Source organism: Lupinus angustifolius, chromosome LG16 (genome assembly GCF_001865875.1).
Source record: "Lupinus angustifolius cultivar Tanjil chromosome LG16, LupAngTanjil_v1.0, whole genome shotgun sequence".
In the NCBI taxonomy this organism is placed as follows: Eukaryota; Viridiplantae; Streptophyta; class Magnoliopsida; order Fabales; family Fabaceae; genus Lupinus; species Lupinus angustifolius.
This window is the reverse complement of record NC_032024.1, coordinates 20,616,170-20,640,423: the sequence shown is the minus strand read 5'-3', so window position 1 is coordinate 20,640,423 and position 24,254 is coordinate 20,616,170. Positions and strand designations below refer to the sequence as shown.

At 33.0% G+C, this 24,254-nt stretch overlaps 4 protein-coding genes across 5 annotated transcripts in view; all 4 read left to right on the top strand.

The window, feature by feature from the left end:
* LOC109329424 overlaps positions 1-820 on the top strand; it is a 4,271-nt gene extending 3,451 nt beyond the window's left edge. Inside the window, exon 3 of the mRNA XM_019563088.1 lies at positions 236-820. Coding sequence (XP_019418633.1) covers positions 236-820 — 585 coding nt within the window. The remainder of the gene's footprint in view (positions 1-235) is intronic.
* LOC109329423 lies at positions 3,205-4,699 on the top strand. The gene is made up of 2 exons (XM_019563087.1): positions 3,205-3,834; positions 4,118-4,699. Exons 1-2 carry the CDS (start codon positions 3,205-3,207, stop codon positions 4,697-4,699), a joined length of 1,212 nt encoding a protein of 403 aa, XP_019418632.1.
* On the top strand, positions 6,157-7,794 carry LOC109329422. The gene is made up of 2 exons (XM_019563086.1): positions 6,157-6,786; positions 7,213-7,794. The coding sequence occupies exons 1-2, from the start codon at positions 6,157-6,159 to the stop codon at positions 7,792-7,794; spliced, it is 1,212 nt and encodes a 403-aa protein (XP_019418631.1).
* The window catches only part of LOC109329531 (protein PIR), a 33,176-nt gene continuing 17,563 nt past the window's right edge, over positions 8,642-24,254 (top strand). Inside the window, exons 1-31 of one of the 2 annotated variants that reach the window (XM_019563217.1) lie at positions 8,643-8,777; positions 8,874-8,946; positions 9,023-9,087; positions 9,167-9,244; positions 9,313-9,432; positions 9,520-9,590; positions 9,706-9,798; positions 10,141-10,210; positions 10,396-10,460; positions 10,790-10,985; positions 11,082-11,233; positions 11,952-12,045; positions 12,173-12,364; positions 12,906-13,117; positions 13,466-13,613; positions 14,581-14,749; positions 15,919-15,995; positions 16,746-16,916; positions 17,121-17,197; positions 17,380-17,482; positions 18,303-18,422; positions 18,523-18,666; positions 18,832-18,975; positions 19,681-19,824; positions 19,938-20,025; positions 20,590-20,717; positions 21,367-21,574; positions 21,910-22,082; positions 22,335-22,544; positions 22,983-23,369; positions 23,578-23,583. In XM_019563217.1, coding sequence (XP_019418762.1) covers positions 8,724-8,777; positions 8,874-8,946; positions 9,023-9,087; positions 9,167-9,244; positions 9,313-9,432; positions 9,520-9,590; positions 9,706-9,798; positions 10,141-10,210; positions 10,396-10,460; positions 10,790-10,985; positions 11,082-11,233; positions 11,952-12,045; positions 12,173-12,364; positions 12,906-13,117; positions 13,466-13,613; positions 14,581-14,749; positions 15,919-15,995; positions 16,746-16,916; positions 17,121-17,197; positions 17,380-17,482; positions 18,303-18,422; positions 18,523-18,666; positions 18,832-18,975; positions 19,681-19,824; positions 19,938-20,025; positions 20,590-20,717; positions 21,367-21,574; positions 21,910-22,082; positions 22,335-22,544; positions 22,983-23,177 — 3,834 coding nt within the window. In that variant the 5' untranslated portion in view covers positions 8,643-8,723 and the 3' untranslated portion in view covers positions 23,178-23,369; positions 23,578-23,583. Of the gene's footprint in view, positions 8,778-8,873; positions 8,947-9,022; positions 9,088-9,166; positions 9,245-9,312; positions 9,433-9,519; positions 9,591-9,705; positions 9,799-10,140; positions 10,211-10,395; positions 10,461-10,789; positions 10,986-11,081; positions 11,234-11,951; positions 12,046-12,172; positions 12,365-12,905; positions 13,118-13,465; positions 13,614-14,580; positions 14,750-15,918; positions 15,996-16,745; positions 16,917-17,120; positions 17,198-17,379; positions 17,483-18,302; positions 18,423-18,522; positions 18,667-18,831; positions 18,976-19,680; positions 19,825-19,937; positions 20,026-20,589; positions 20,815-20,864; positions 21,092-21,366; positions 21,575-21,909; positions 22,083-22,334; positions 22,545-22,982; positions 23,370-23,577; positions 23,584-24,254 lie in introns of those variants that run through there. The other variant, XM_019563218.1, reaches the window with a different exon arrangement.

Genomic DNA, 24,254 nt, shown 5'->3' with positions numbered 1-24,254 from the left:
TATCTCCTTGTATAAGGAGATAAGTTATCTCCTCATGCCAGTGAAATGATGACATGTGTCGTATTTCATCATTTTCAATAAAAATATTTTAAAAAATAAACAAAATAGCACACATGTCACATTTTTACTGGTTACAAGAGACAAGTTATCTCCTTATATAAGGAGATTAATTATTGTCTATATAATTTATCTTTACTTATTCTTTAATAATGGAAAAAAATATGTTGTGGTATAGGTATACCCTGACAATTATGGTGGGGACAAGAACCCTAGGTTGTTTGGTTATTGGACAAGAGATGCATATCAATCAACTGGATGCTACAACTTATTATGTGCAGGATTTGTTCAAACTGATAAGAGCATAGCATTAGGTGCTGCAGTGAGTCCAATATCTTCTTATAATGGAGAACAAGTTGATATTGAGTTAATGGTTTGGAATGACCCAAAGAATGGAAATTGGTGGTTAAGTTATATGTCAGGGATCCTAGTTGGGTATTGGCCATCATCATTGTTTACTGGTTTGAAAAGCCATGCAGAAAGTATAGAGTTTGGTGGAGAAATAGTGAACAGTGCAGTGAATGGACACACTACAGCTCAAATGGGTAGTGGCCATTTTGCAGAAGAAGGATTTAATAAAGCAGCATTTTTTAAAAACTTAAATCTTATTAATTCCTTAAATGAGATGTTTTCGATTCCTGTTACAAATATTGAGATAACTGTTGATAAACCCAGTTGTTATGACTTAAGCCTATTGTCAAACAATGATTTTGGTACTCATTTTTACTACGGAGGTCCCGGAAAAAATCCGAAATGTCCATGAACAAACTATATAATGTTTTCTATCTAGGGTTGGATAAATAAATGTATTATACCAACAATGCTTGGTTATGATAATATAATTTATTTTACTTCAAAACAAAGCTTCATTATTCCTTCTCAATGTGATGTTATTTGTCTATTTTGCTAAAATGTTATGTGATTTTATATAATTTGGTTGTATTATTTTTATGGTGTTTTGATGATTTTATATAATTTGTTTGTCATTCCTAATAACATTCTTCCATTATTGACATTAAATATTGTTAAAATATATAATATTAAAGTATTTTATACATTCACCTAATAATCAAATACAAGAATAATTTATACGTCACAAAATAATCTACTGGTAAAATAATTTATCTACCACAAAAGATTGGGAAGATTTAAACATAAGTTCAATGATACTACATATATTTGTATATATCATGTTCAATATTAGTTAGATTGTGCATAATTTTAAATTGACACATGCAAGTGATTGTGAATATAGTAGAATGTATGTTATTGGGTTCAATACATTTTTTTTATCAGCAATGAAAACTTTATTAATCAAGAGATAAAATATTATGAGAACAAGTGGTACTCCTATCCACTAAATCTCAGAAATTAACAAAGAGAAAGACAATTTGATGGATGTCTCATCCAATCAACATAAGAGTAAGAGAAGAAAGGAAAACGGGCAATAATAAGGTTCCAGGAATGCAGAAAAATAAGCTCCACCATCTCCTCTATTTGGAACTTCAAGTTCTCAAAGATAACTTTGTTCCTAATGTGCCAAATAGTCCAAATTGTGACAAACCAAAGAGCCATTCATAACTGTTTTTTCTTCTTCTCCAACCATAGCATGTTTTCATGAGATGCAAAGAGAGTCATTACATCATTATGAATGATAGATGTAAGACCAAAGCAAGAATAAAGCTTTTGCCAAACAAGATAGGATATTGAACAAGAAAAAAAGAAATGATTAGTAGTTTCCTCCAACTCACCACAAAGAGAACAAATAAGGGGATCTTGCATAGATAATCCACCTCTATGGCCAAGGTTCACTTTAGTTGGTACCCCATCCAAAGCAATTCTCCACACTATGCATTTCATCTTTGATGGAACGTTAGAAGCCCAAAGCCTCTTGAAGAAAACACGGTCCTGACTTCCTTCCACATGATGCAAAGATTGGTAAGCACTCCTGACCGAGTATTGCCCACTTATGTCATGACTCCAAGTCCAAGAATCAGCAGTATGTTGTTTAGGCGTAGAGTTGTGTAGGAATCATAGGAGGCCTTCATATTCTTCTTCCTCCCAAACGAACAAGTTTCTTCTCCAATGTATGCTCCAAGACCAATACATTCGATGTATTTGTTTAAAAAAAAACATGCTCAGTACCCTCGATTTACTTTAAATGATCAATATTTTCATTATCTTGTATCTTGAATTTCAATACATATAAACATGGTAACTTATAATTACAAATCTTCATCTTTATTAAATAAAATCGAATTTGAATTTATATTTAAAAAGTATATTTCATGATTAATATTTTTTATAAAGAGTCTAAACATCATTGTAATATTCCTAGTGAGTAAAAATAATTATTTGACCCAAAATAAAATTATTCGAAATCATTTTTCTTAGATAAAATATTTAAGCGAGTCATCTTGATATTATTGCATTACTTAAGGATATGTGAAAATGATCTTCTTAATCGTATGCATACGGCAAAAGATATTTAATACTTCATCTCAATATTATTCTTTTTTACCTTACTTGTATGAAACTCAAATAATTTGATATGATTTGTGTTTTGCAATTTTTGATTTGTTTTTTAACCCTTAAAGATTTACTTACTATTAAAGTGATTCATGCAACTTAATCAAATTGATATGATATAATTCAAATTACATGTTTTCAAATCTTTAATTTATATGATAATTCAATCAAATCTTTAATTCATTCATTTTTTATTTTTCTTTATTTATTATTATTATTATATTTTTTAGAAAATATTTTGTTTATTATTCCTTTTTTTAGAGTTCAATTTTATTTTTTGAGTTTTGAACTTTTTCTGAGCCAAACAAAAAATGAGCATTCATACTCAAGAAAAAAAATACTCAATAAGTCATTTAAACTTTTATATTTTTATATAAAAAATTGAATGGCAAGATTGAAATGGAATCTGAAATCATTTGCTTAATTTTTGAATCATAATCCTTAATTTATTTATTATGACAAATCTACAATGATTTTAAATTTTAAATCAAATTGATGAGTGAGGCAATTACACACACGAAATCATATAGTTTTGTATTTAATTTCTTTCTGTAAATATCATAATATAATACCATTACATAACAAAAATCTCCAACCTTTTACTTACAAAAATTGATCATGGCTCCACCTAGTATTCTTATGTCCATGTTTTTTGTTGTGTCCTTGCTCTTTGTTACCTCAGTTTTGTCTAGAACCATTCCAAACCAGACTATCAAGTTGGATAAGTTGAGTAAAATTCAAGCACAATTGGATAAGATAAACAAACCTGCTGTTAAAACAATCAATAGTCCAGATGGTGATATAATAGATTGTGTTCTATTTCATGATCAACCAGCTTTTGATCTTCCTGAACTGAAAGACCAAAAAACAACATTGAAACTACCAGAATGGCCAATGGGATATAACAGCAGTGAAGATACAACAACAAGAGTAGAGAGCATTCAACTTTGGTCTTCTTCTGGTGAGGAATGTCCTGAAGGAACTGTTCCAATCTTAAGAACAACAGAAGAAGATTTGTTTAGAGTAAGTAATATTACAAGATTTGGAAAAAAAGATATACAAGATACAATGGATCTACATTCGTATGCAATTGTTTCTATAAGAGGAGATCAATACCATGGAGCAAAAACAAACATAAACGTGTGGGCACCCATAACTGAGCCAACTGAATTCAGTTTGGCACAAATGTGGCTTGTTTCAGGAACATATGATGCTAAAGATCTGAATACAATTGAAGTTGGATGGCAGGTATGCCCTAATTCAACTATATAGTGTCACAACATGCAATATACTTCACTCATTTTATCACTAATGATTAGTTTTTAGTCTGATAAACTATTTCTAAAAAATCATATACCATTTAGTATATATGGACAACAATAAGGATGATTACCCGACTAGGCGGCTGCACGTAATGTTTTCTCATTCTCAAACTCACAATATTTGTCATTACCCATGCAGGTAATGAATATTCACATATACTGGATAGGTTTTTATTATTAACCATATGGAATAATATCTTGTGGTCTAGGTATACCCTCAAAGATATGGAAGCTATAACCCTAGGTTGTTTGGTTATTGGACAAGAGATGCATATCAAACAACTGGATGCTACAATACTCAATGTCCAGGATTTGTCCAAACTAATAAGAGGATAACATTAGGTGCTGCAATCAAACCAATATCTTCTTATAATGGTAAACAATTTGAGATTGACTTATTGGTTTCTAAGGACCCAAACATTGGAGATTGGTGGTTGATTTATGGGTCAGGGATACAAATTGGGTATTGGCCATCATCATTGTTTACTGGTTTGGAAAGCCATGCAGAAAGGTTGCAATTTGGTGGAGAAATAGTGAATAGTGGAGTGAATGAGCACACTACAACTCAAATGGGTAGTGGCCATTTTGCAGAAGAAGGATTTGGCAAAGCAGCATATTTTAAAAACTTAAATCTTGTTAATTCCTTCAATGAATTCATTCCTATTCCTGTTACAAATCTTGAGCTAATTGTTGATCATCCCAATTGTTATAACTTGAGCCTATTGTCAAACAATGATTTTGGCACTCACTTTTATTATGGAGGACCCGGAAGGAGTCCTACATGTCTATAAATAATAAATGTATTATGTTTTTATTCTCTTATATTATATCAATAAAGTGTTGGTCTATAATAACAATTTAGTTTATTTTACTTCAAAGTAAAACTTTATTATGCCTTCTCCATGAAATGTGATTTTATTCTTCATTACTTATTTGTTTGTTTTACTTTAAGATACTTTTTATTTCAAATATTTTTTTTTTGGAAATATGTTAAATAAATTGATAATATTCTTCCAATAATAATAGTATATCATTAAAATATTTAATATGAAAATATTCTAAACATTCATCTAATAATTAAATTCAAGAATAATGTTACATATAATCATGTCATAAAAATAAAATAAAAATGAATAAGGTCCTTTACATGTATAAAATATTGTAAGTTGTATAATAAGTCTAAAGTGATAATCCTGAAAAGCCACATAAATAGAGGGGTTGCTGGTTTTTTCTTACCAAATGAAACATAAACAAAGAACACGTAAAAGTGACATATAATATTTTAACTAATGACATCTAATGCAAAAAATATAAATATTGAAATGCAAAATTTGTAGTAAAATTATTAAGAGTTTTTTAAAAGCTACAAGTTAACTTTATTTTTTGTTTATTGAAAAAATTACAAGTTACTTAAAAAGCTACAAACTTACCTTGCCGAATATTATCAACAACAATCAAGTCTGATTTCCACTATGTGAGTTGAATATACGAATAAAATATGGTATTGCTTTATCATCCGAATACTTTACTTGGAGCATGGGAGGGCATTATCGTCCATGTAAAGAAAATACTCAAAAAGTCATTTAAAACTTTTATATTTTTATATAAAAAAATTGAATGGTAAGATTGAAATGGAATCTGAAATTTGCTTAATTTTTGAGTTGTAATCCTTAATTTATTTATTATGAAATCAAATCTACAATGATTTTAAATTTTAAATCAAATTGATATGTTTTTTAATCCTGATATAATTCAAATTACATGTTTTCAAATCTTTAATTTAAATAAAAATTCAATCATATCTTTAATTCATTCATCTTTTATTTTTATTTTTATTATTATTATATTTTTTAGAAAATATTTTGTTTATTATTCCTTTTTTTAGAATTCAATTTTATCTAAAAGAGTTTTGGACTTTTTCTGGACCGGATAAAAAATGAGTATTCACAATGAGCAAAAAAATACTCAATAAGTCATTTAAAACTTTTATAGTTTTATATAAAAAATTGAATGGCAAGATTGAAATGAAATCTGAAATTATTTGCTTAATTTTTGAATCATAATCCTTAATTTATTTATTATGAAATCAAATCTACAAGGATTTTAAATTTTAAATCAAATTGACGAGTGAGGCAATTAGACACACGAAATCATATAGTTTTGTATTTAATTTCTTTCTATAAATATGTCATAATATAATACCATTACATAACAAAGATCTCCAACTTTTTACTTACAAAAATTGATGATGGCTCGACCTAGTATTCTTATGTCCATGTTTTTTGTTGTGTCCTTGCTCTTTGTTACCTCAGTTTTGTCTAGAGCCATTCCAAACCAGACTATTGAGTTGGATAAGTTGAGTAGAATTCAAGCACAATTGGAGAAGATAAACAAACATGTTGTTAAAACAATTAATAGTCCAGATGGTGATGTAATAGATTGTGTTCTATTTCATGATCAACCAGCTTTTGATCTTCCTGAACTAAAAGACCAAAAAACAACATTGAAACTACCAGAATGGCCAATGGGATATAACAGCAGTGAAGACACAACTACTAAAGTAGAGAGCATTCAACTTTGGTCTGCTTCTGGTGAAGAATGCCCTGAAGGAACTGTTCCAATCTTAAGAACAAGAAAAGAAGATCTGTTAAGAGTAAGTAATATTACAAGATTTGAACAAAAATCTATACAAGATAGAACGGATCTACATTCGTATGCAACTGTTTTTGTAAGAGGGGATGAATACTATGGAGCAAGAACATCCCTAAACGTGTGGGCACCCAGAACCTATCCAACTGAATTCAGTTTGGCACAAATGTGGCTTGTTTCAGGAACATATGAAGCTAAAGATCTGAATACAATTGAAGTTGGATGGCAGGTACGCCCTAATTCAACTATATATTGTCTCAACATGCAATATACTTCACTCATTTTATCACTAATGATTAGTTTTTAATCTGATAAACTGTTTCTAAAAAATCATGGCGTTACTGATATACCATTTAGTATATAGGGACAAATAAGGATGATTATCTGACTGGGTGGGTGCACGTAATGCTTTCCCGTTTCCCAAACTCGTAATATTTGCGATTACCAATGCGGGTAACGAATATTCGCATATACTGGATAGGTTTTTATTTTTAACTATATACTTTGTAATAACTAAGTAATATATAAATAAGAACGTATTTATATCATAAAGTTATAATTATAGTCAAATAATTAAGTTAGAACCTAGGGTTGTTGTCTTGAGTTATTCTTTAACAATGAGGTTAACGATATGGAATAATATCTTGTGGTCTAGGTATACCCTCAAAAATATGGAAGCTATAACCCTAGGTTGTTTGGTTATTGGACAAGAGATGCATATCAAACAAGTGGATGCTACAACACTCAATGTCCGGGATTTGTCCAAACTAATCAGAGGATAGCATTAGGTGCTGCAGTCACTCCAATATCTTCTTATAATGGCAAACAATTTGAGATTGACTTATTGGTTTCTAAGGACCCAAACACTGGAAATTGGTGGTTGATTTATGGGTCAGGGTTACTAATTGGGTATTGGCCATCATCATTGTTTACTGGTTTGAAAAGACATGCAGAAAAGTTGCAGTTTGGTGGAGAAATAGTGAATAGTAGAGTGAATGAGCACACTACAACTCAGATGGGTAGTGGCCATTTTGCTGAAGAAGGATTTGGTAAAGCAGCATATTTTAAAAACTTAAATCTTGTTAATTCCTTCAATGAATTCATTCCTATTCCTGTTACAAATCTTGAGCTAACTGTTGATCATCCCAATTGTTACGACTTAAGCCTATTATCAAACAATAATTTTGGTACTCACTTTTATTATGGAGGTCCTGGAAGGAGTCCTAAATGTCCATAATAAATGTATTTTGTTTTTATTCTCTTATATTATATCAATAAAGTGTTGGTCTATAATATCAATTTAGTTTATTTTACTTCAAAGTAAAACTTTATTATGTCTTCTCCATGTCATGCTGTTTGTCTATTTTGCTAAAATGCTAGTGTGATATTTAATTGTAATATGATTTTATTCTTCATTACTTATTTGTTTGTTTTATTTTAAGATACTTTTATTTCTAATATTTTTTTTGGAAATATGTTAAATAAATTTATAATATTCTTCCAATAATAACAAGATATCATTAAAATATTTAATATGAAAATATTCTATACATTGGTCTAATAATTAAATTCAAGAATAATGTTACAATAATCATGTCATAAAAATAAAATAAAAAATGAATAAGGTCATTTACACGTATAAAATATTGTAGGTTGTATAATAAGTCTAAAGTGATAATCCTAAAAAGCCACACAAATAGAGGGGTTGTTGGTTTTTTGTTACTGAATGAAACATAAACTAATTTTAATTAATGACATCTAATGTAAAAAATTTAAATATTGAAATGCAAAATTGGTAGTAAATGATTAAGAGTTTTTTAAAAGCTAAAAATTAACTTCAATTTTTGTTTATTAAACAAATTACAAGCTAGGTAAAAAACTACATACTTACTTTGCCGAATATTGTCAACAACAATCAAGTCTGATTTCCAATAGGTGAGTCGACTATACGAATAAAATATCGTATTGCTCTATCATCACAATACTTTACTTGGAGCATGGGAGGGCATTATCGTCCATGTAAAGAAAATGATAGGAAGTGAGTCGTGTAATTGAAGTGTGTTTGGAAGTGGTAGATGAAGGGCATTATCGTCCATGAAGGGCATTTCTTCTTCTTCTTCTTTTTGAATTGTTGTTGTTCTTGTTTTAGCATTGATTGATTCTTAGATGGCTGTTCCGATTGAAGAAGCCATTGCAGCTCTATCCACATTCTCTCTAGAGGTATTCTTCTTCTTCTTCTTCTTCTTCAATTTCATCATTCATTCTATAATTTCATGGATCCATTGATTCATTCATCGATCGTTTCTGTAATTGTAGGATGAACAACCTGAAGTTCAAGGAGCTGGAGTGTGGGTATCAACTCAAAGATCTGCAACTCAGAGTCCAATCGGTACTTGTTACTCTTTCTCATTCCACAATAATAGCATTTATCATCATCTAATTATTATTAATTCCTATTTTTGTAGAGTATAGTGATGTTGCTGCTTATCGATTATCTTTATCGGAAGATACTAAAGCTCTTAATCACCTTGTATGTCATTTATTATGTATTCTTTTGCTTCCTCATTATTATAAGTTTTGAATAATGCTGATTCTATAACAAAATGCAGAATGTTCTTACTCATGAGGGAAAAGAGATGGCCTCCGTGCTTTACACGTATCGTAGTTGTGTCAAAGCACTTCCTCAGGTATCATTTTAGAGTTAGTTATAATACACTTACTTCATAATAACTCATCATTTCCTACAATGTGTCAGCTTCCTGATTCTATGAAGCAAAGCCAAGCTGACTTGTATTTGGAAACGTATCAAGTTCTCGATTTGGAAATGAGTCGTTTACGTGAAATTCAGCGATGGCAAGCATCAGCTTCCTCTAAAGTATGGGATGTTCTTTACTTATTATGAAATTAAACCAGATCCAGACTTCGCATAATAACTAAAACTCTATGTCTCTTTTTTATGCAGTTAGCTGCTGACATGCAACGTTTTTCTAGGCCTGAGCGCCGCATTAATGGCCCAACTATTTCTCACTTGTGGTATATTATAATGCTTCACTTTTTGAAATTGATTACCTCCCTTTTGGCATAAGGTTGGACCTTATCTTCAATAACAAATTTAATTTTCTAATCTTTTCGTTCTCGACTCTTTTAGGTCTATGTTGAAGTTACTTGATGTTTTGGTGCAACTCGACCATCTTAAAAATGCTAAGGCAAGCATACCTAATGACTTCTCATGGTATAAAAGGTATGTGTTTACTTTCTATCTATGTCACTTTGTCTTCTACTCTTCTATCAGGTTGAGTTTGTTTCTTTTAGTTATATCTCATACCCATTTCTTCTTGAAACTCTTTTTTATGCATGGTGCTTATAGGAACCTGTACTTCGACGATGTTAGACAGGGTGCAGATATTTCTGTGTTCTCCACTTTTTTTTGTTAATTTTGTTGCTTACTACAATTCTTCAATGTCACTTATGTAGAGTTTCTCTAATTGTTAATGTATAAGAACAACTACATCACATGGAGGCACTATAGGGATAATCCGTTTTTGCATTTATTCTTATTTGTCTTTTTTCCTCAAATTGTCAGGACTTTCACACAAGTCAGTGGTCAGTGGCAAGACACCGATTCAATGAGGGAGGAGTTAGATGATTTACAGGTGAAAAACTGTTGACATTTCCATGTTATATAACATATAAAATTTTGTTAATCACTTAATTTACTGTACTGTTATTTGATTATAAAATATTTTATCATAATTTTCTCATTTATATTTTGTTTTTTTAGTGAATGTGCCAAACAAAAGATGCGCCTTAATTGACCCTTTTAAAATTGTATCTGCAGATCTTCTTGAGCACAAGATGGGCTATTTTGCTGAATTTGCATGTTGAGATGTTCCGCGTGAACAAGTATCCTGTCCATATACATCATATTTTCTTCCATGTGACATTCTTGGATTAACCACAATTTCTACCTGTTGTGCAACCGAAAATCAGGGTGCGGCTCTACCCTTTAGGCTGCACTCCTTGATTTTTGGCTATTTGTGTTTATAGTTTTTTATATAAATTATTTGTATAGGATGTATGTGGGAATTGATTCAATTGATAAATAATGTGGCCTATCAAAAGAAAATAAATAATGTGGCCCCTTTATCGCACCCTGACTCGGCTTTTATTTGTATTACAATTTTCTTATTCTTCCCTTTTTATTACTTATGTAATTTCTTGACTTGAAATAGTGTGGAAGACATTCTTCAAGCTCTTATAGTCTTTGCAGTCGAGTCTTTGGAGTTGGACTTTTCACTTCTCTTTCCAGAGCGTCATACTCTTTTGCGCATTCTGCCTGTTCTTGTAGTCCTAGTGACATCATCAGATAAGGACAGTGAGTCTTTGTACAAGAGGGTGAAAATCAACAGACTGATCAATATATTTAAGGTACTAATCAACTGCTTTAGAAAAGGAACTGTGTTATTATTGGATTACCTCATTACCTGAATAAACTTTCTCTCCTTCTCATTCATTTTTTTACAGAATGATGCAGTCATTCCTGCATTTCCAGATCTGCATCTGTCTCCTGCTGCAATTTTGAAGGAATTATCAACGTACTTCCCAAAGTTTTCTTCCCAAACACGGCTTCTCACCCTTCCAGCTCCTCATGAGCTCCCTTCTCGTGAGGCACAAGAATATCCTCCAAAATTTCTTATGTTTTAATTGATAATTTGATGCTGATTTATTATTATTGAGTAAATGTTCCATTTCCTTGACCTGTCCTCTATCAAGAGATTGACTTTTTTTTGTTATGTCTTTGAAGCTTACTATTAATCACATACAATGCAAATAGATGCATTGTGACCGACATCTAAAAAAGTGTGGCTCAGTACACGAGGCTCCCACCTATTGGGGTCTTGGGAGAGTAGATCTGTAGGTGTACGCAATCTTACTCTCGGAAGCAAAGAGATTTTTTCCAGGTCACAAGGCAAAGAACCTTACCGTTGTGCCGAGAGTACTCTGTAGTTTAGGATATTGAATTGCATATTTTCTGTTCATTGAAGGCAAACAACCCAAGGAGGGTACTCTTTGGTTCTTTCCATTTAAGATCATTCATCATTGAAAAGTTCAGAGGAAATTATATCGACCTCTATTGAGGTTTGACTTAATTACATTTGACATCCTTCATGTTTCAGAAATTGCACGGACTTCCTTGAGGTTCATGTTGCAATTACACTTACACCCTTGAGGTTTATATTGTCATTACATATCCTCCTTGAGGCTTGTATTGTCATTACAAGTACACACCCTTTACAAAATAAATCTTAACGGAGGTCTCTATAATTTCTAAAACAAGATGGGTGAAAGTGTCTTCTTGCTATCTCTTTAGAATGTAACCTTGACATGAAACACATATCAGAGGCATTATCTGATCATCAATCATATTGGAGCGATACGTGCAGAGCATGATGATTTCACAATTCGTTATGCTTCAGCAATGAATCAGGTGCTGCCTTTCTTCTCCCTCTTAGCTGGAAAGGAAAAGCCCTCCCTGACATCTTGCACGTTTTGTTTCTGTTAACTGTTGCATAGAATTTAATGCCTGCTAGTGTGCTCTTTCTCTTTATCTCCAGCTGTTATTGTTAAAGTCCACTGATGGTTCTGATGTTGATTGGAGCAAAGAAGTCAAGGGGAACATGTATGATATGATTGTTGAAGGTTTTCAGCTATTAAGCAGATGGACCACGCGTGTCTGGGAACAATGTGCTTGGAAATTTTCTCGTCCTTGCAAGGATGCTTCCCCATCCTTCTCTGACTATGAAAAGGTAATGAGTGCTCAAGGCCTCTAGTTTTTTTATCAGGTAGTCATCTAGTTATCGCTGTTCATTTTCTGTGCTTTTCTTCTAATTCTTCTTTGGTTGTTATGTCTTGAATGTTGAATTTGTTTTATCTGATACTGCCATACTGGCACTATGCTGCCGCTAATATTGCCATCATTTTTTATCAATATAAAATAATGAACTATTTATGTAAAAGAGCAATTCTACACTAGAACTTGTATTTCCAGTGTTGTTGATACCACTTGTAACTTTATTCACTATAAACTTCAACCTTTTATTTTATAAAAAACAAGTCTACAATACAATTTACAGTAACAGTAAGTTGATACTCCTCATAACTTCAACCAACAACTTGAATTAGCCAAAACATTTCCACATTAACCACATGAAATTTAATTAATCTATTATATCACTTAACCTCTTGAATTTATGAACTTGAATTGCATTAATTGTAACTGATTGTCAATGTGTATCTTGCAACTTTTCTTTTTAAATTTGTTACCCTAAATACTGTGTTTTCTTGTAGGTAGTACGATATAATTACAGTGCAGAGGAAAGAAAAGCACTGGTTGAACTTGTGAGCTACATAAAGAGTGTTGGATCTATGATGCAGCGTTGTGATACACTGGTTGCTGATGCTTTATGGGAAACAATACATGCCGAGGTCCAAGATTTTGTCCAGAACACATTGGCTACTATGTTGCGGACTACCTTCAGAAAGAAGAAGGACCTATCTAGGTAGGATTCCATTTTCACATTACAGGGTATAATATGATTAACTTTTGTTACAGGGTATTTGCATTACAGGTAGGATTCATTTTTCAAAATATCATGATGGTTTTATGAATTATCATATGATCCTTAATTTCATAGAACTTTTGGTCTGAATTCTACTGCTTCATTTGAACAACAACACCAACCAACAGCAACCAAGCCTTATTCCCACTAGGTTGGGTACTGCTTCGTTTGAACCTCAAGGAAAATTCCAGTAAAGCAGCTAAATAATTGAAAAGCATCATTAATAGAAGTTTCTTGCTTCAAATTTATGGGATTGCTCATATCAACCATCCAAATGTGGACTTTCAGGATTCTTTCTGATATGAGGACTCTTTCAGCTGATTGGATGGCTAACACAAGCAAGTCAGAATCTGAGTTACAGTCCTCACACCATGGAGGTGAAGAAAGCAAAGCAAACATATTTTATCCAAGGGCAGTTGCCCCTACTGCTGCTCAGGTCTGCATCATTTTCCCATTCTCTTTCTACAGTATTGTGTAAGTGTTATTAGATATTCTTATAAGTGAAGAGACACATTTATAAGAGCTCAAGATATTAAAGCCAAATATTGAATTCTATGCTTATTGGGTTTTATTGTGCTTCTATAAGGCTTTGCCTTAGACTTTCTGTGGAGAAGCTTATAAACAATTGTTACTAAAAAGTCTCTGTATCCTAACTTGAGCTGCTTTACAAGTTCTTTTGCTGGATATGCAGACTGTTGTGTTAGTATATAATAATTGCTTATCTCGAGCTTCTTTTTTGAGTCACGTTTAGAATGGTCAAGGCAGAAGCTCCACATCACAATATTCCACTTATCTCCACTCCACTTATCTCCTCTACAGGCCATGCTACTTCTCTACCTCACTAGTTTTCCTCTTCACTGCCCTCTCACACCATTTCACCAACTAATTTTCCCTGTGCAGTCCCTCCATCACCTGTTCAGCCACCTTCCTGACCACCCGGCTTCTCCACCCAACAGTGTACATCTCCCACTCCTGCACTTTCTTCAACAGACTCTAGCTCACCTTCACAATGTGTCTTATTCCTGGTCAATGACCGAGTAGCTGACCTTCTTATTAAATCTCAGTCTCAGCTTTGGTTTGAAGCACTAGGAGACAAACTCAGGGTGTTTGATTGCTACTCAGATTCTAACCACCCTGATTATAGCACTAGGTCTGCTGTGCATACAATGCACCCTACCTTACGCAAGCAAAAACTCTGCGAATTGTTAGCAGGTGGTTACTGGCAATTATCAGTGACAACTGTTATTACAAGTCAACTTCAATGTATATAAACAGTTCGGTGACTGAGCACAAATTTAGATAATCAATATACACTTTCATAGTACAGAGTTCTCTCTATTTGTCTCTTCCTTTTTATCTTTCTTCACATACCTTCGTTCATTGAGCATTTCACTGTGATACAGGTGCACTGCTTGCAGTTCTTAATATATGAGGTGGTTTCTGGTGGTAACCTTAGGAGACCGGGTGGACTCTTTGGGAATAGTGGCTCAGAGATTCCAGTTAATGACTTAAAACAGCTGGAGACATTTTTTTACAAGCTTGGTTTTTTCCTTCATATTTTGGACTACTCAGGTAATGGTTTTAGTCTTAGATTCACTATGCCATCAATTGTTATTGCAAAGATTCATACTTTTGGCACATTCTCCATTGATAGATCAATTATCTACACTGACAATCTCGTCCTCTCTCTTTCTGCCAATGGTTTCTTTCCTACATCAAGCAGCTAGTTGGGAATTGTTACATTGTCTGTCATATCTCTTTTAATGAATAACATATGGTCCCAGAAATATTATATGGTTTCAGAACCCACTACTTTTCAAATAATACAGGGCTCTTCTACACCATCCCTTGTTTGTTACCTCTTATCTGATAGAACAAAAGGGTAACTAGTCAGACACCCAGAAATTGAAATAGAACCTATAAAGCATCATTTTGGTTCCTTGTCACATGTTCATTTTAAATATTTTTTGGCCCCTACACTAGTACTATATTAAGAATTATATATATAGATCTTAGTTTTCAATGTTATAACATATATTCTATACTCATCTCCTGCAATTTTAAGAATTTAGCATGTCCCTGTGTTTGTATCTGTCTCGTGACACCTGTGTTAGTGTCTATGCTTGGTAGAAATAGAGTTTCAACTTACTATCAGTGTAGCTGACAGATGCATGTATTAACAATATCATCTGTTTGTTCATGGAATCCCTGAGCTCTGACAAAAAAGTTAAAGCATTCAGTATAAAACTATAAACTGCTGGGTTAAGTCGTTGAGAGGTAAGATGGCTGTTTAAAAGATAGCAGAACATCACAGTAAACTGACATCTTACTTTCTTGATAAGTACAATGGCTGAATAAACATGAGCTTTTGGGGTGTGATTTAATTGTATGACAAATTATCTTGTTATTTGTTTGCCCTTTCCACGTGGGCCTGACAATGAAGATAGGTAGTTTTAAAGCATCAAGCCCAGTTTTTGTGCTTTTGATTTGGCTGTGACAATTATCAGTTACCCACAGATTATTTGAATTCCAAATGGGAGGTCACAGTGGCATTAATTTCTGTGCAAAGTATCCTGAAAGTTTTCATTTTCTTGTTCTGGATAAGAAATGCAATAGAATGAATGAAGGAAATTTTAAAAGATTTGGACCCTCTTTTGAAACAGTTAAATGATATAGAATGCTTTGCTTCATTGCCTTATTGGATCCTTCAGCATAATTAAGTTGGATGATGATACTTGCAGTGACTGTAGCAACATTGACAGATCTTGGTTTCCTATGGTTTAGAGAATTTTACTTGGAGTCTTCGCGTGTCATTCAGGTAATACTTATCACCACAAGATTATTTGAATTTCAATTCTATCATGTTAACCAGATACACTACTAGATAAGAGCAGCTTCAGATTTCCTGCGTACTCCCAAGATATTGCATTCCAACCTTTCCCCGATAGAAAAATGTATTTTACTTGTAATTTAATCACACCATGATATAGTGGTAATCTAGCAATTTGGAATGTGGATTATTGTTTTTGATGGGGATGGGGGAGGGAAATTGTGCAGCTGCAGAGATTTGAACATAGGTGCTCACAGTTTATGCCACGCGGCTCTACCAACTGAGCTGACTCTATGTGGATTGTTAGAAACCGAAATTATTTCCTAGAAAAGCGTTAGTGGATTTTGCAGGGTGATGATTTTAATGTTTTTTCAAATAAAAAATCTTCTATAAAGTTTTTCTGACCTTTAGCTGTCTATTTCAGTGTAATTTAGTTTCCCCCAACTCCTAACCCTTTCCAATAATAAGCAAAAGAACAATGATATCTTTGTAATATTTTGCTCAGTTTGCATATTGGCAGTTTTGATTTCTGGCTGAGTTAGTGAAATGCGTTTTTTTAAATATAAATCAGAGTGATATGTGGGGTGTATATTTTATGTTTCTTCATGAGCTGATTGATTTCCATGGCTTTCAACATTACTCTGTTGAGAAGGGGTCATTTTTTATCACAGGATTCCTCAGTGTATTATTAGCTTATTTATTGTTCTTTTTACTCATAGGGTTCTATTTTCCCTTCAGTTTCCAATTGAATGCTCTCTTCCCTGGATGTTGGTGGAATGTGTGCTTGAGTCACCAAATTCTGGTCTTCTTGAGAGCGTCCTAATGCCATTTGACATCTATAATGACTCAGCTCAGCAAGCTTTGGTGTTGCTGAAGCAACGGTTTCTGTATGATGAAATTGAGGCTGAGGTATTAGTCACTTTTAAACTTAATACGAAATGATTATAAGGTGAATTTCATGAACCACGTAGTTTATGATACAGTTGCTTCAGGTATATAATTCATGTATACTGAAGTCTAAATAAAGTATGCTAAATTCATAGAAGTAATTTATGTGATTTCTCCATGCTCCTACACAGTGATCAACTCATTTTTGTTCACCTTTTTTGACAGGTGGATCATTGTTTTGATATATTTGTTTCAAAGTTGTGTGAAACCATTTTCACATATTACAAAAGTTGGGCAGCAAAGTATGCTCGAATTTCCCTGTCTTTATCCAGCATTGCTTTTGATTATTCTATACAACAATAACCAAGCCTTAATCCCACTAGGTGGGGTCGGCTACCAGAATGTTCTATCATAAATCATGTCTATTAACGCTTTTGATTATTCTATGAACTAATATCTTAATGTTGGTTGCCAAATTGTGCAGTGAATTGCTTGACCCGTCTTTCCTCTTTGCCTCAGACAATGCAGAAAAGTATACTGTGCAGCCTATGAGGTTCAATATGCTGCTAAAAATGACTAGAGTGAAGGTTAATGCATTACGCTATCACAATGTTCTCTCCCTGATTTGATTTGGTGCTTTAAAGTCTAAGCTGTGTATCCAACCTGGTAAACAACGTTTGTATGAGCAAGCTTTCACTAGAAGTGCCCAGCACGGGTGGAAAGTGGGATTGGATAACATGTCATATAGGGGCGACCCAGAAAACATCAAGGGGGAATTATAATATATACATATATATAATAAATTTTTTGGACGTAGTATGTTTTATAGACATATTGCACACATATATAACAAATTTTGCAAAATATGTTGAAGGTAGGGCCGCCCATGCTTAAACTACCTGAATCCATCCGTGTGCTCAAATTTTAAGCCATCAGGTGCATCCTTCTCCTCTCTTCCTACAGGATTCAAAAGTCAAAACACTTATCCACTGACCTACTTAAACTGAAAAGGCCTTCTCTTACTTGATAAAACTGTTTTTTTACCTATTTACCAAAGAGTCAACATTTGCCAGGTGTTTCCAATCCAACCTCATTACCAGTCGAGTGACTTGGGAATTGTGTTGTAACTTAGGGAAAGACCATAAACCAGATAATTTGTTGACATATTCTTCCTCTAAAATTTAATAGCGTAATTATGACCAGTTGCTTCCATCTAAAAATTCCCAAAAATTGCTGTATGAGTGATGAGAGATATCCTTGTATTTTCTATAGTTATCAATATTTTGTGAGAAGAGAGGTGAAGGATGGAAAGCCCGTACGCACAGACATACAAACATGTTTTGTGGACATTATAGTTAGAATTTGAGTGAGTTGTAATTACTCATGTGATTTTTTTTCTTATGCCAGCTACTTGGAAGGATGATTAATTTGCGAAGTTTGATCACTGAAAGGATGAATAAAGTTTTCCGCGAAAATATTGAGTTTCTGTTTGATCGTTTTGAGTGTCAGGATCTGTGTGCCATAGTGGTTAGTGATGCTACTTTAACTACTTCTGTGGCAATAAGTATGAATTACTTTTCATTTCTCGATATTCAGTAACTAAAGCACTCTTACTATTTTATTTCAGGAATTAGATAAGTTGTTGGGTGTCTTAAAACATTCTCATGAACTAATATCAAGAGATCTTTCTGTAGACTCTTTTAGTCTCATGTTGAATGAGATGCAAGAGAATATCTCTCTTGTGTCATTTTCTAGTCGACTGGCCTCACAGGTTTATCTTTTTGAACTCTACTCAACATTTTGTATTCACTGTTAACTTTATTTTATTTTGTAATCTCAAATGCTCATATAGAAACCTTTATGTGGATGGTGTGAAAATTTTATGTCCTTTTCTGTTTCCTGCATTTTCATGGATCAATTTCTTTGTGTATGTTAGATTTGGTCTGAGATGCAAGGTGACTTTTTGCCAAATTTCATCCTCTGCAATACTACACAACGTTTTATCAGATCATCAAAGGCTGTTCCTGTTCAAAAACCATCCATACCCTCTGCTAAGGCTAGTTTCTATTGTGGTACTCAAGTAAGCATTCCTTTACCACCATTGATGCTATTACAATCTTTTATAAAATCATTTACAATATTTTGGGATTAATGTGTGCAGAGAGACTAATGGGCAAAATTTCATACATTTAGCAGAGTGAAAGAGATAGAGGAGAGAGAAACAGTTTCTGAAAGTATAACTGTCATTAACTTAAAGGAACCCTTGGCAGGTGCTACACATTTTGATGCTTCTAGAGCAACTAGAACATAAAAGAATCTTAACTGATCTAACTAACACTAAGGTGGCACCAACTGTATGCCGACATGTCTGCACATTTTACATGCAATAAGCTAAGTTACTACTTACTCCAACAGTGTTTAAGGCTAGCTTAATATATGTAATCATAAACAAATTAAATAGAAATATTTCCATTTTTAGAACAGTCACATATGTATGCATGAGTGAAATAATTGTCATGTACTTCCATCTTAATTTTTTGTCTCACTTTTCTTTGGGATCAACATGTCAAGAGGTTGTCAATCAGGTATAGAGGAGTCTAATGCAAAAATCTTGAAGATGAGAGCACTTGTTTTTCAGCTTCTTCCCTTTTTAATTATCATTTTATGTTTCATATATTTTATTATAGAATGAGAGTGATGAATGGTTTGTGCTTATATGTGTGTCTTCTATTTTCTGTGCATATACAAGTTTCTCATTATCTCACTCTATATCACTATATGGTAGGATTTGACTTCTGCTCATCAAAGTTTTGCACGATTGCATAGTGGGTTCTTTGGATTACCTCACATGTTTTCTGTTGTTCGAATTTTGGGATCCCGATCATTGCCCTGGCTTATTAGAGCCCTCCTTGATCACATATCTAACAAGGTATGTCATTCTTCATCATTGCTAAATTGTGAATCTGTTCATTGCATGGCATTCTCTTTTCAAATGTGGATTTAAACGTGGATCACTAACAAAGTAATGCATGCTATTCCCAGATAACTTCACTTGAGCCAATGATCACAGGACTACAAGAATCCCTTCCAAAATCAATAGGACTTCTGCCTTTTGATGGAGGTGTGACAGGTACATGATAATGTTTTTTCCTTTCACGTTATTTTTTAAACCAGTACTCTGAAAATATACTTCTCTGCATGTAAGAATATTGAAAGATAAGTTCCTCAATCAATACTTTCAGAAGATTCTTAAAATTTTCTATCCATAAAGAATAGTGAAAGATAAGTTCCTTAATGAAATAATAGATTGTTGTATTGCAAAAATCATGTTAATGGTTGTATATGCATGTGTTCTACCTTTTTCCAAATTCTAGGATCATATGTCGTAAATAGTTGCAGACATAAGACATTTAAGTTAACTATTAGTATCTTATATTTATTTATCCATCTTTCTTTAGTCAAAAAGTATTATGGTTCATTTGTAGTGATCTACACTGTTTTTTTAACTTTGAAATCATTGTGTACGGACATTGTTCAAACTATCAAACACTTTGCAAGAAACTTGTGAAAACTTTCACACTTTTAGTCTTCACAGTTAAGTAGTGCTCACATAAACAAAGTATAGGTACTGAGCAATCTTGTAAGTAGATATGTGGCCATATCTTAGATGAATTATTTGATTATGTGTACACAGGTTGTGTGAGACTTGTTAAAGAACATCTTAACTGGGAGACAAAGTCAGAGCTGAAGTCTGAAGTTCTCCACGGCATAAAAGAGATTGGAAGTGTATTGTATTGGATGGGGCTTCTAGATATTGTGATGGTCTGTAGCCCAGTGCAGCTATATATTCGTTGAGTTACTGTAATTGTCTTCAAATTATCTAGAAGACTGAATGAATCTTTATTTTCCACAATAACATTTTTAAAAACCATGTTTTTTGAAACAATGGCTAAAATGGAAAATGATGTGTTGTTAAACATGATTTTAGCCAAATGTGTAGGATATAAAGTACCAACTACACATGGTGAAAAACCTTTATCATACAAATCTGACTCAGAAAAACAGGCTCAATGTAGAAAGACATGAAAGGCTTGGTAAATAGCATGAATGTAAAAGAAGTATATATGTTTGGAACTCTAAATAGAAGGAAAGGAAGAATTTATTTTGGTAGTGCAAGGAGGACCCAAGGTTCATATCAAAGATTATGATTTTTGGGTGAAACCATTAGAAAAGATCTAGATAAATGGTCTGTTTGAAGATTTGTTGATTTTGACATTTTCCATAATTAATTTTATGTTGGATGCTAAATGTGGAAGAAGAAATTTCACAGAATGGCTAGCCGCATATTTTTCTTAACTCAGGATCTCTAAACATCTCCTCTTCTTCAGAAAACATTTCTGTTTATTATTATTTTCTTGTGGACTATTTTAGTCTGTACATGATAGTGACGAATATGTTGCATTCTTGACAGAGAGAAACAGATACTACGAGTTTCATGCAAACTGCTCCCTGGCTGGGCTTTCTTCCTGGAGCAGATGGGCAAATATTAACTTCTCAAGATGGTGGAGACAGCCCTGTTGTCAGCCTCTTTAAATCAACAGCTGCTGCAATGGTTTCATACCCTGGCTGCCCATCTCCTACATCTTTCCAAATCATGTCAAAACAAGCAGAAGCTGCAGGTGCGCAAATGAACGTTTTCTATTTTTCATTATTAGATTGACTTGTTCCTTAGTAAAAAAGGTGCATATACTTGATGTTGCAAAATAGTTGAGAACAAGCTGAGATTGTAACTGTTGGAAATATAATTGACCATAAGGTAGGAAATGAAATAAATAACAGCAAGAAGGAAAAATCTTCAGTTATTTATACCTGAATTTTTTTGTTTTGAAAAATTTAGTTTTAGTGATTTACAGCAACTCTCCCCTTTTCTTCACTGCTCCTAGAGACCTTAATGTTATGTTCTATGTACCTTAACTTTTATGATCTTTTATCAATGGTGTTTCTTTTATTTCAGATCTTTTATATAAAGCAAACTTGAATACTGGAAGTGTGCTGGAATATGCGCTTGCCTTCACAAGTGCTGCATTAGATAAATATTGTAGTAAATGGAGTGCTGCGCCCAAGACGGGCTTCATTGACATTACAATTTCTAAAGATTTCTATCGAATATATAGTGGCCTCCAAATTGTAAGGAACAACCCTTCCTCAAGTCTTTCTCATTTCTTTATATTGTTTGTTAGTGCATTCTTTTCATGGCCCTACTCGATATCAGCAAAAACTTATTCGCATTTCAGCATATACACTGTAATCAGTGTGTCGGATAAATATAAACTGTGGAAAAACTTCTCTATCTGAATGTTGAATTGTCTTCACATGTATTTTCGATTAGCTCTTTTATTTGTTTTTCTTTTGACATGTTCTTTTGGTTGAACTATTTAGGGCTACTTGGAAGAGTCGGCACAAGTGCCATCAAACAGTCATGAAAGGCTGGGAGATTCAGTGGCTTGGGGAGCCTGCACCATAATTTATTTGCTTGGCCAACAGTTCCATTTTGAGCTCTTTGACTTTTCATATCAAATCCTCAATATTGCAGAAGTGGAGGCTGCATCTGCTGTTCAATCACACAAGAACTCAAACTTTGCTGTTCAGGTTTATATTGCTTCTTTTAATCAAAACCCAAACAAAAAACTTTGTATGCCTTCCATAATTATCAAATTCATTTAGTTGTTGCTTTCTTTTTTGTTAATACTTGCCCAAACATGCATCATAGAGATGTAGGCCTCTTTTTGCTGACTGCTTTCCAAAGATTCTGATAAAATAACTTTGTAGGTCCTTCGACTTTTTGGAGAACTTGAAATTTCCTGAACTTTTAGGGTCTGTTTGTGAGTTTATTTTTTGGAGGGGAAGGGAAGGCTTGAAAGTCACATCACGAGTGTATTTCATAGCTCCAATGTCTTTGTTATCCTCTGAAAACCAACTTGCAAACAAACCCTTAGGAGTTTGTCATTGGGTTCATGAAGTTATAAAAATTTGTGACTGAGTCTCTCATACATATCTTTGAAATCATTTTATTTTGTTTGTAAACAGGGATGGGAAGCCTTATTGGAAGGAATGAAAAAAGCAAGGAGATTAAATAACCATGTCTTCTCTATGCTTAAAGCGCGCTGTCCCCTCGAAGAAAAGACAGCATGCGCTATTAAGCAAAGTGGTGCTCCGTTGCATCGGATCAAATTTGATAACACGGTTTCAGCATTTGAGACACTGCCTCAGAAAGGTTCTTAAATGAGTTCATCTACTTATATGCTTATACGTCTTAACAACTTTGCCTCTCAAAAACTAATATTTTGACATAAATGTTGACACTGTATTGTGGGAATTATGTAGTTTGTCTTCTTTGTGGGGTTATGTAACATTGTTGTTGTGAAATGTGAAGAGTGTATATGTTACATTGTAAGTAGGAGATAGTAAGTTAATGTGAAAGAGATATATTATAGCAAATTCTAAACTAAACTCCTAGTGCAGTTTTGTTGGATTTTTTTGTCTAGTGGAAATACATCTACAATGATATTGGGGATCAGGTTCAGGTTTGTCCTTACCAAACTCGAATCTGAAATCCAGAACTCAAACTTGAATTCAAATTAAGCAGAATTAAAAATAATGATATCGTCCTCAAACTTGTAAGGTTTAAGTAATTCAAACTCGATGAGAAGAAGAAAATGTGTTGAGTTTAATAACAAATTAACATAAACTAATAAAAGTGCTAGTATTAGTAGTTAGTTTTAGTATGTATTGAGTTTAACTTTTATTATTTATCAAATATGTTTTAAGTATTATTTATCGTATATATCTTTATTGTAGGTCAAAAAAAGTGACAAAATTTTAACTTTACGACTTGGTTATTGTTCTGGAAACCTGGTGGCTAAAATTTAGTGGATATTTAATTAATAGAACATATTTTTTATTATTGCTTCAAGTTTAAACATGAAAGTGGAGCAGTTGGAAAAAGTGTGAAAATCTTGTAGGAATTGGGTCATACACGGAACTTCACTCATATATCATCACATGATGTGAAAAGGAGAATTAAATTACCATTTCAGATTTGTCCTCTCTTATGATTCAAATATAATATATATTTTGGTATAATTAAGGATATATCCTCAAATAATAGATATTAAATTAACCATTTATGAAATGTATGGGATAGAATATTTGATCTTTTGATTTATATGGGATTCGGAATTAATCTTATAATACTAAACTAATGTTTTTTTGTATATATAGGTTCCTTATAACTTGATTTATTGCACTACTAGTCACACAAATTGATGTCTAGTATTCACATTCCTTCCTAAGATATAA

What these genes read in the sequence shown, in the direction of transcription:
- LOC109329423 (XM_019563087.1), top strand. Translation starts at nt 3,205, where the DNA reads ATGGCTCCACCTAGTATTCTTATGTCCATGTTTTTTGTTGTGTCCTTG. An exon ending in CAATTGAAGTTGGATGGCAG is followed by an intron (nt 3,835 to 4,117) that starts GTATGCCCTAAT and finishes CTTGTGGTCTAG; the next exon opens with GTATACCCTCAAAGATATGG.
- LOC109329422 (XM_019563086.1), top strand. Translation starts at nt 6,157, where the DNA reads ATGGCTCGACCTAGTATTCTTATGTCCATGTTTTTTGTTGTGTCCTTG. An exon ending in CAATTGAAGTTGGATGGCAG is followed by an intron (nt 6,787 to 7,212) that starts GTACGCCCTAAT and finishes CTTGTGGTCTAG; the next exon opens with GTATACCCTCAAAAATATGG.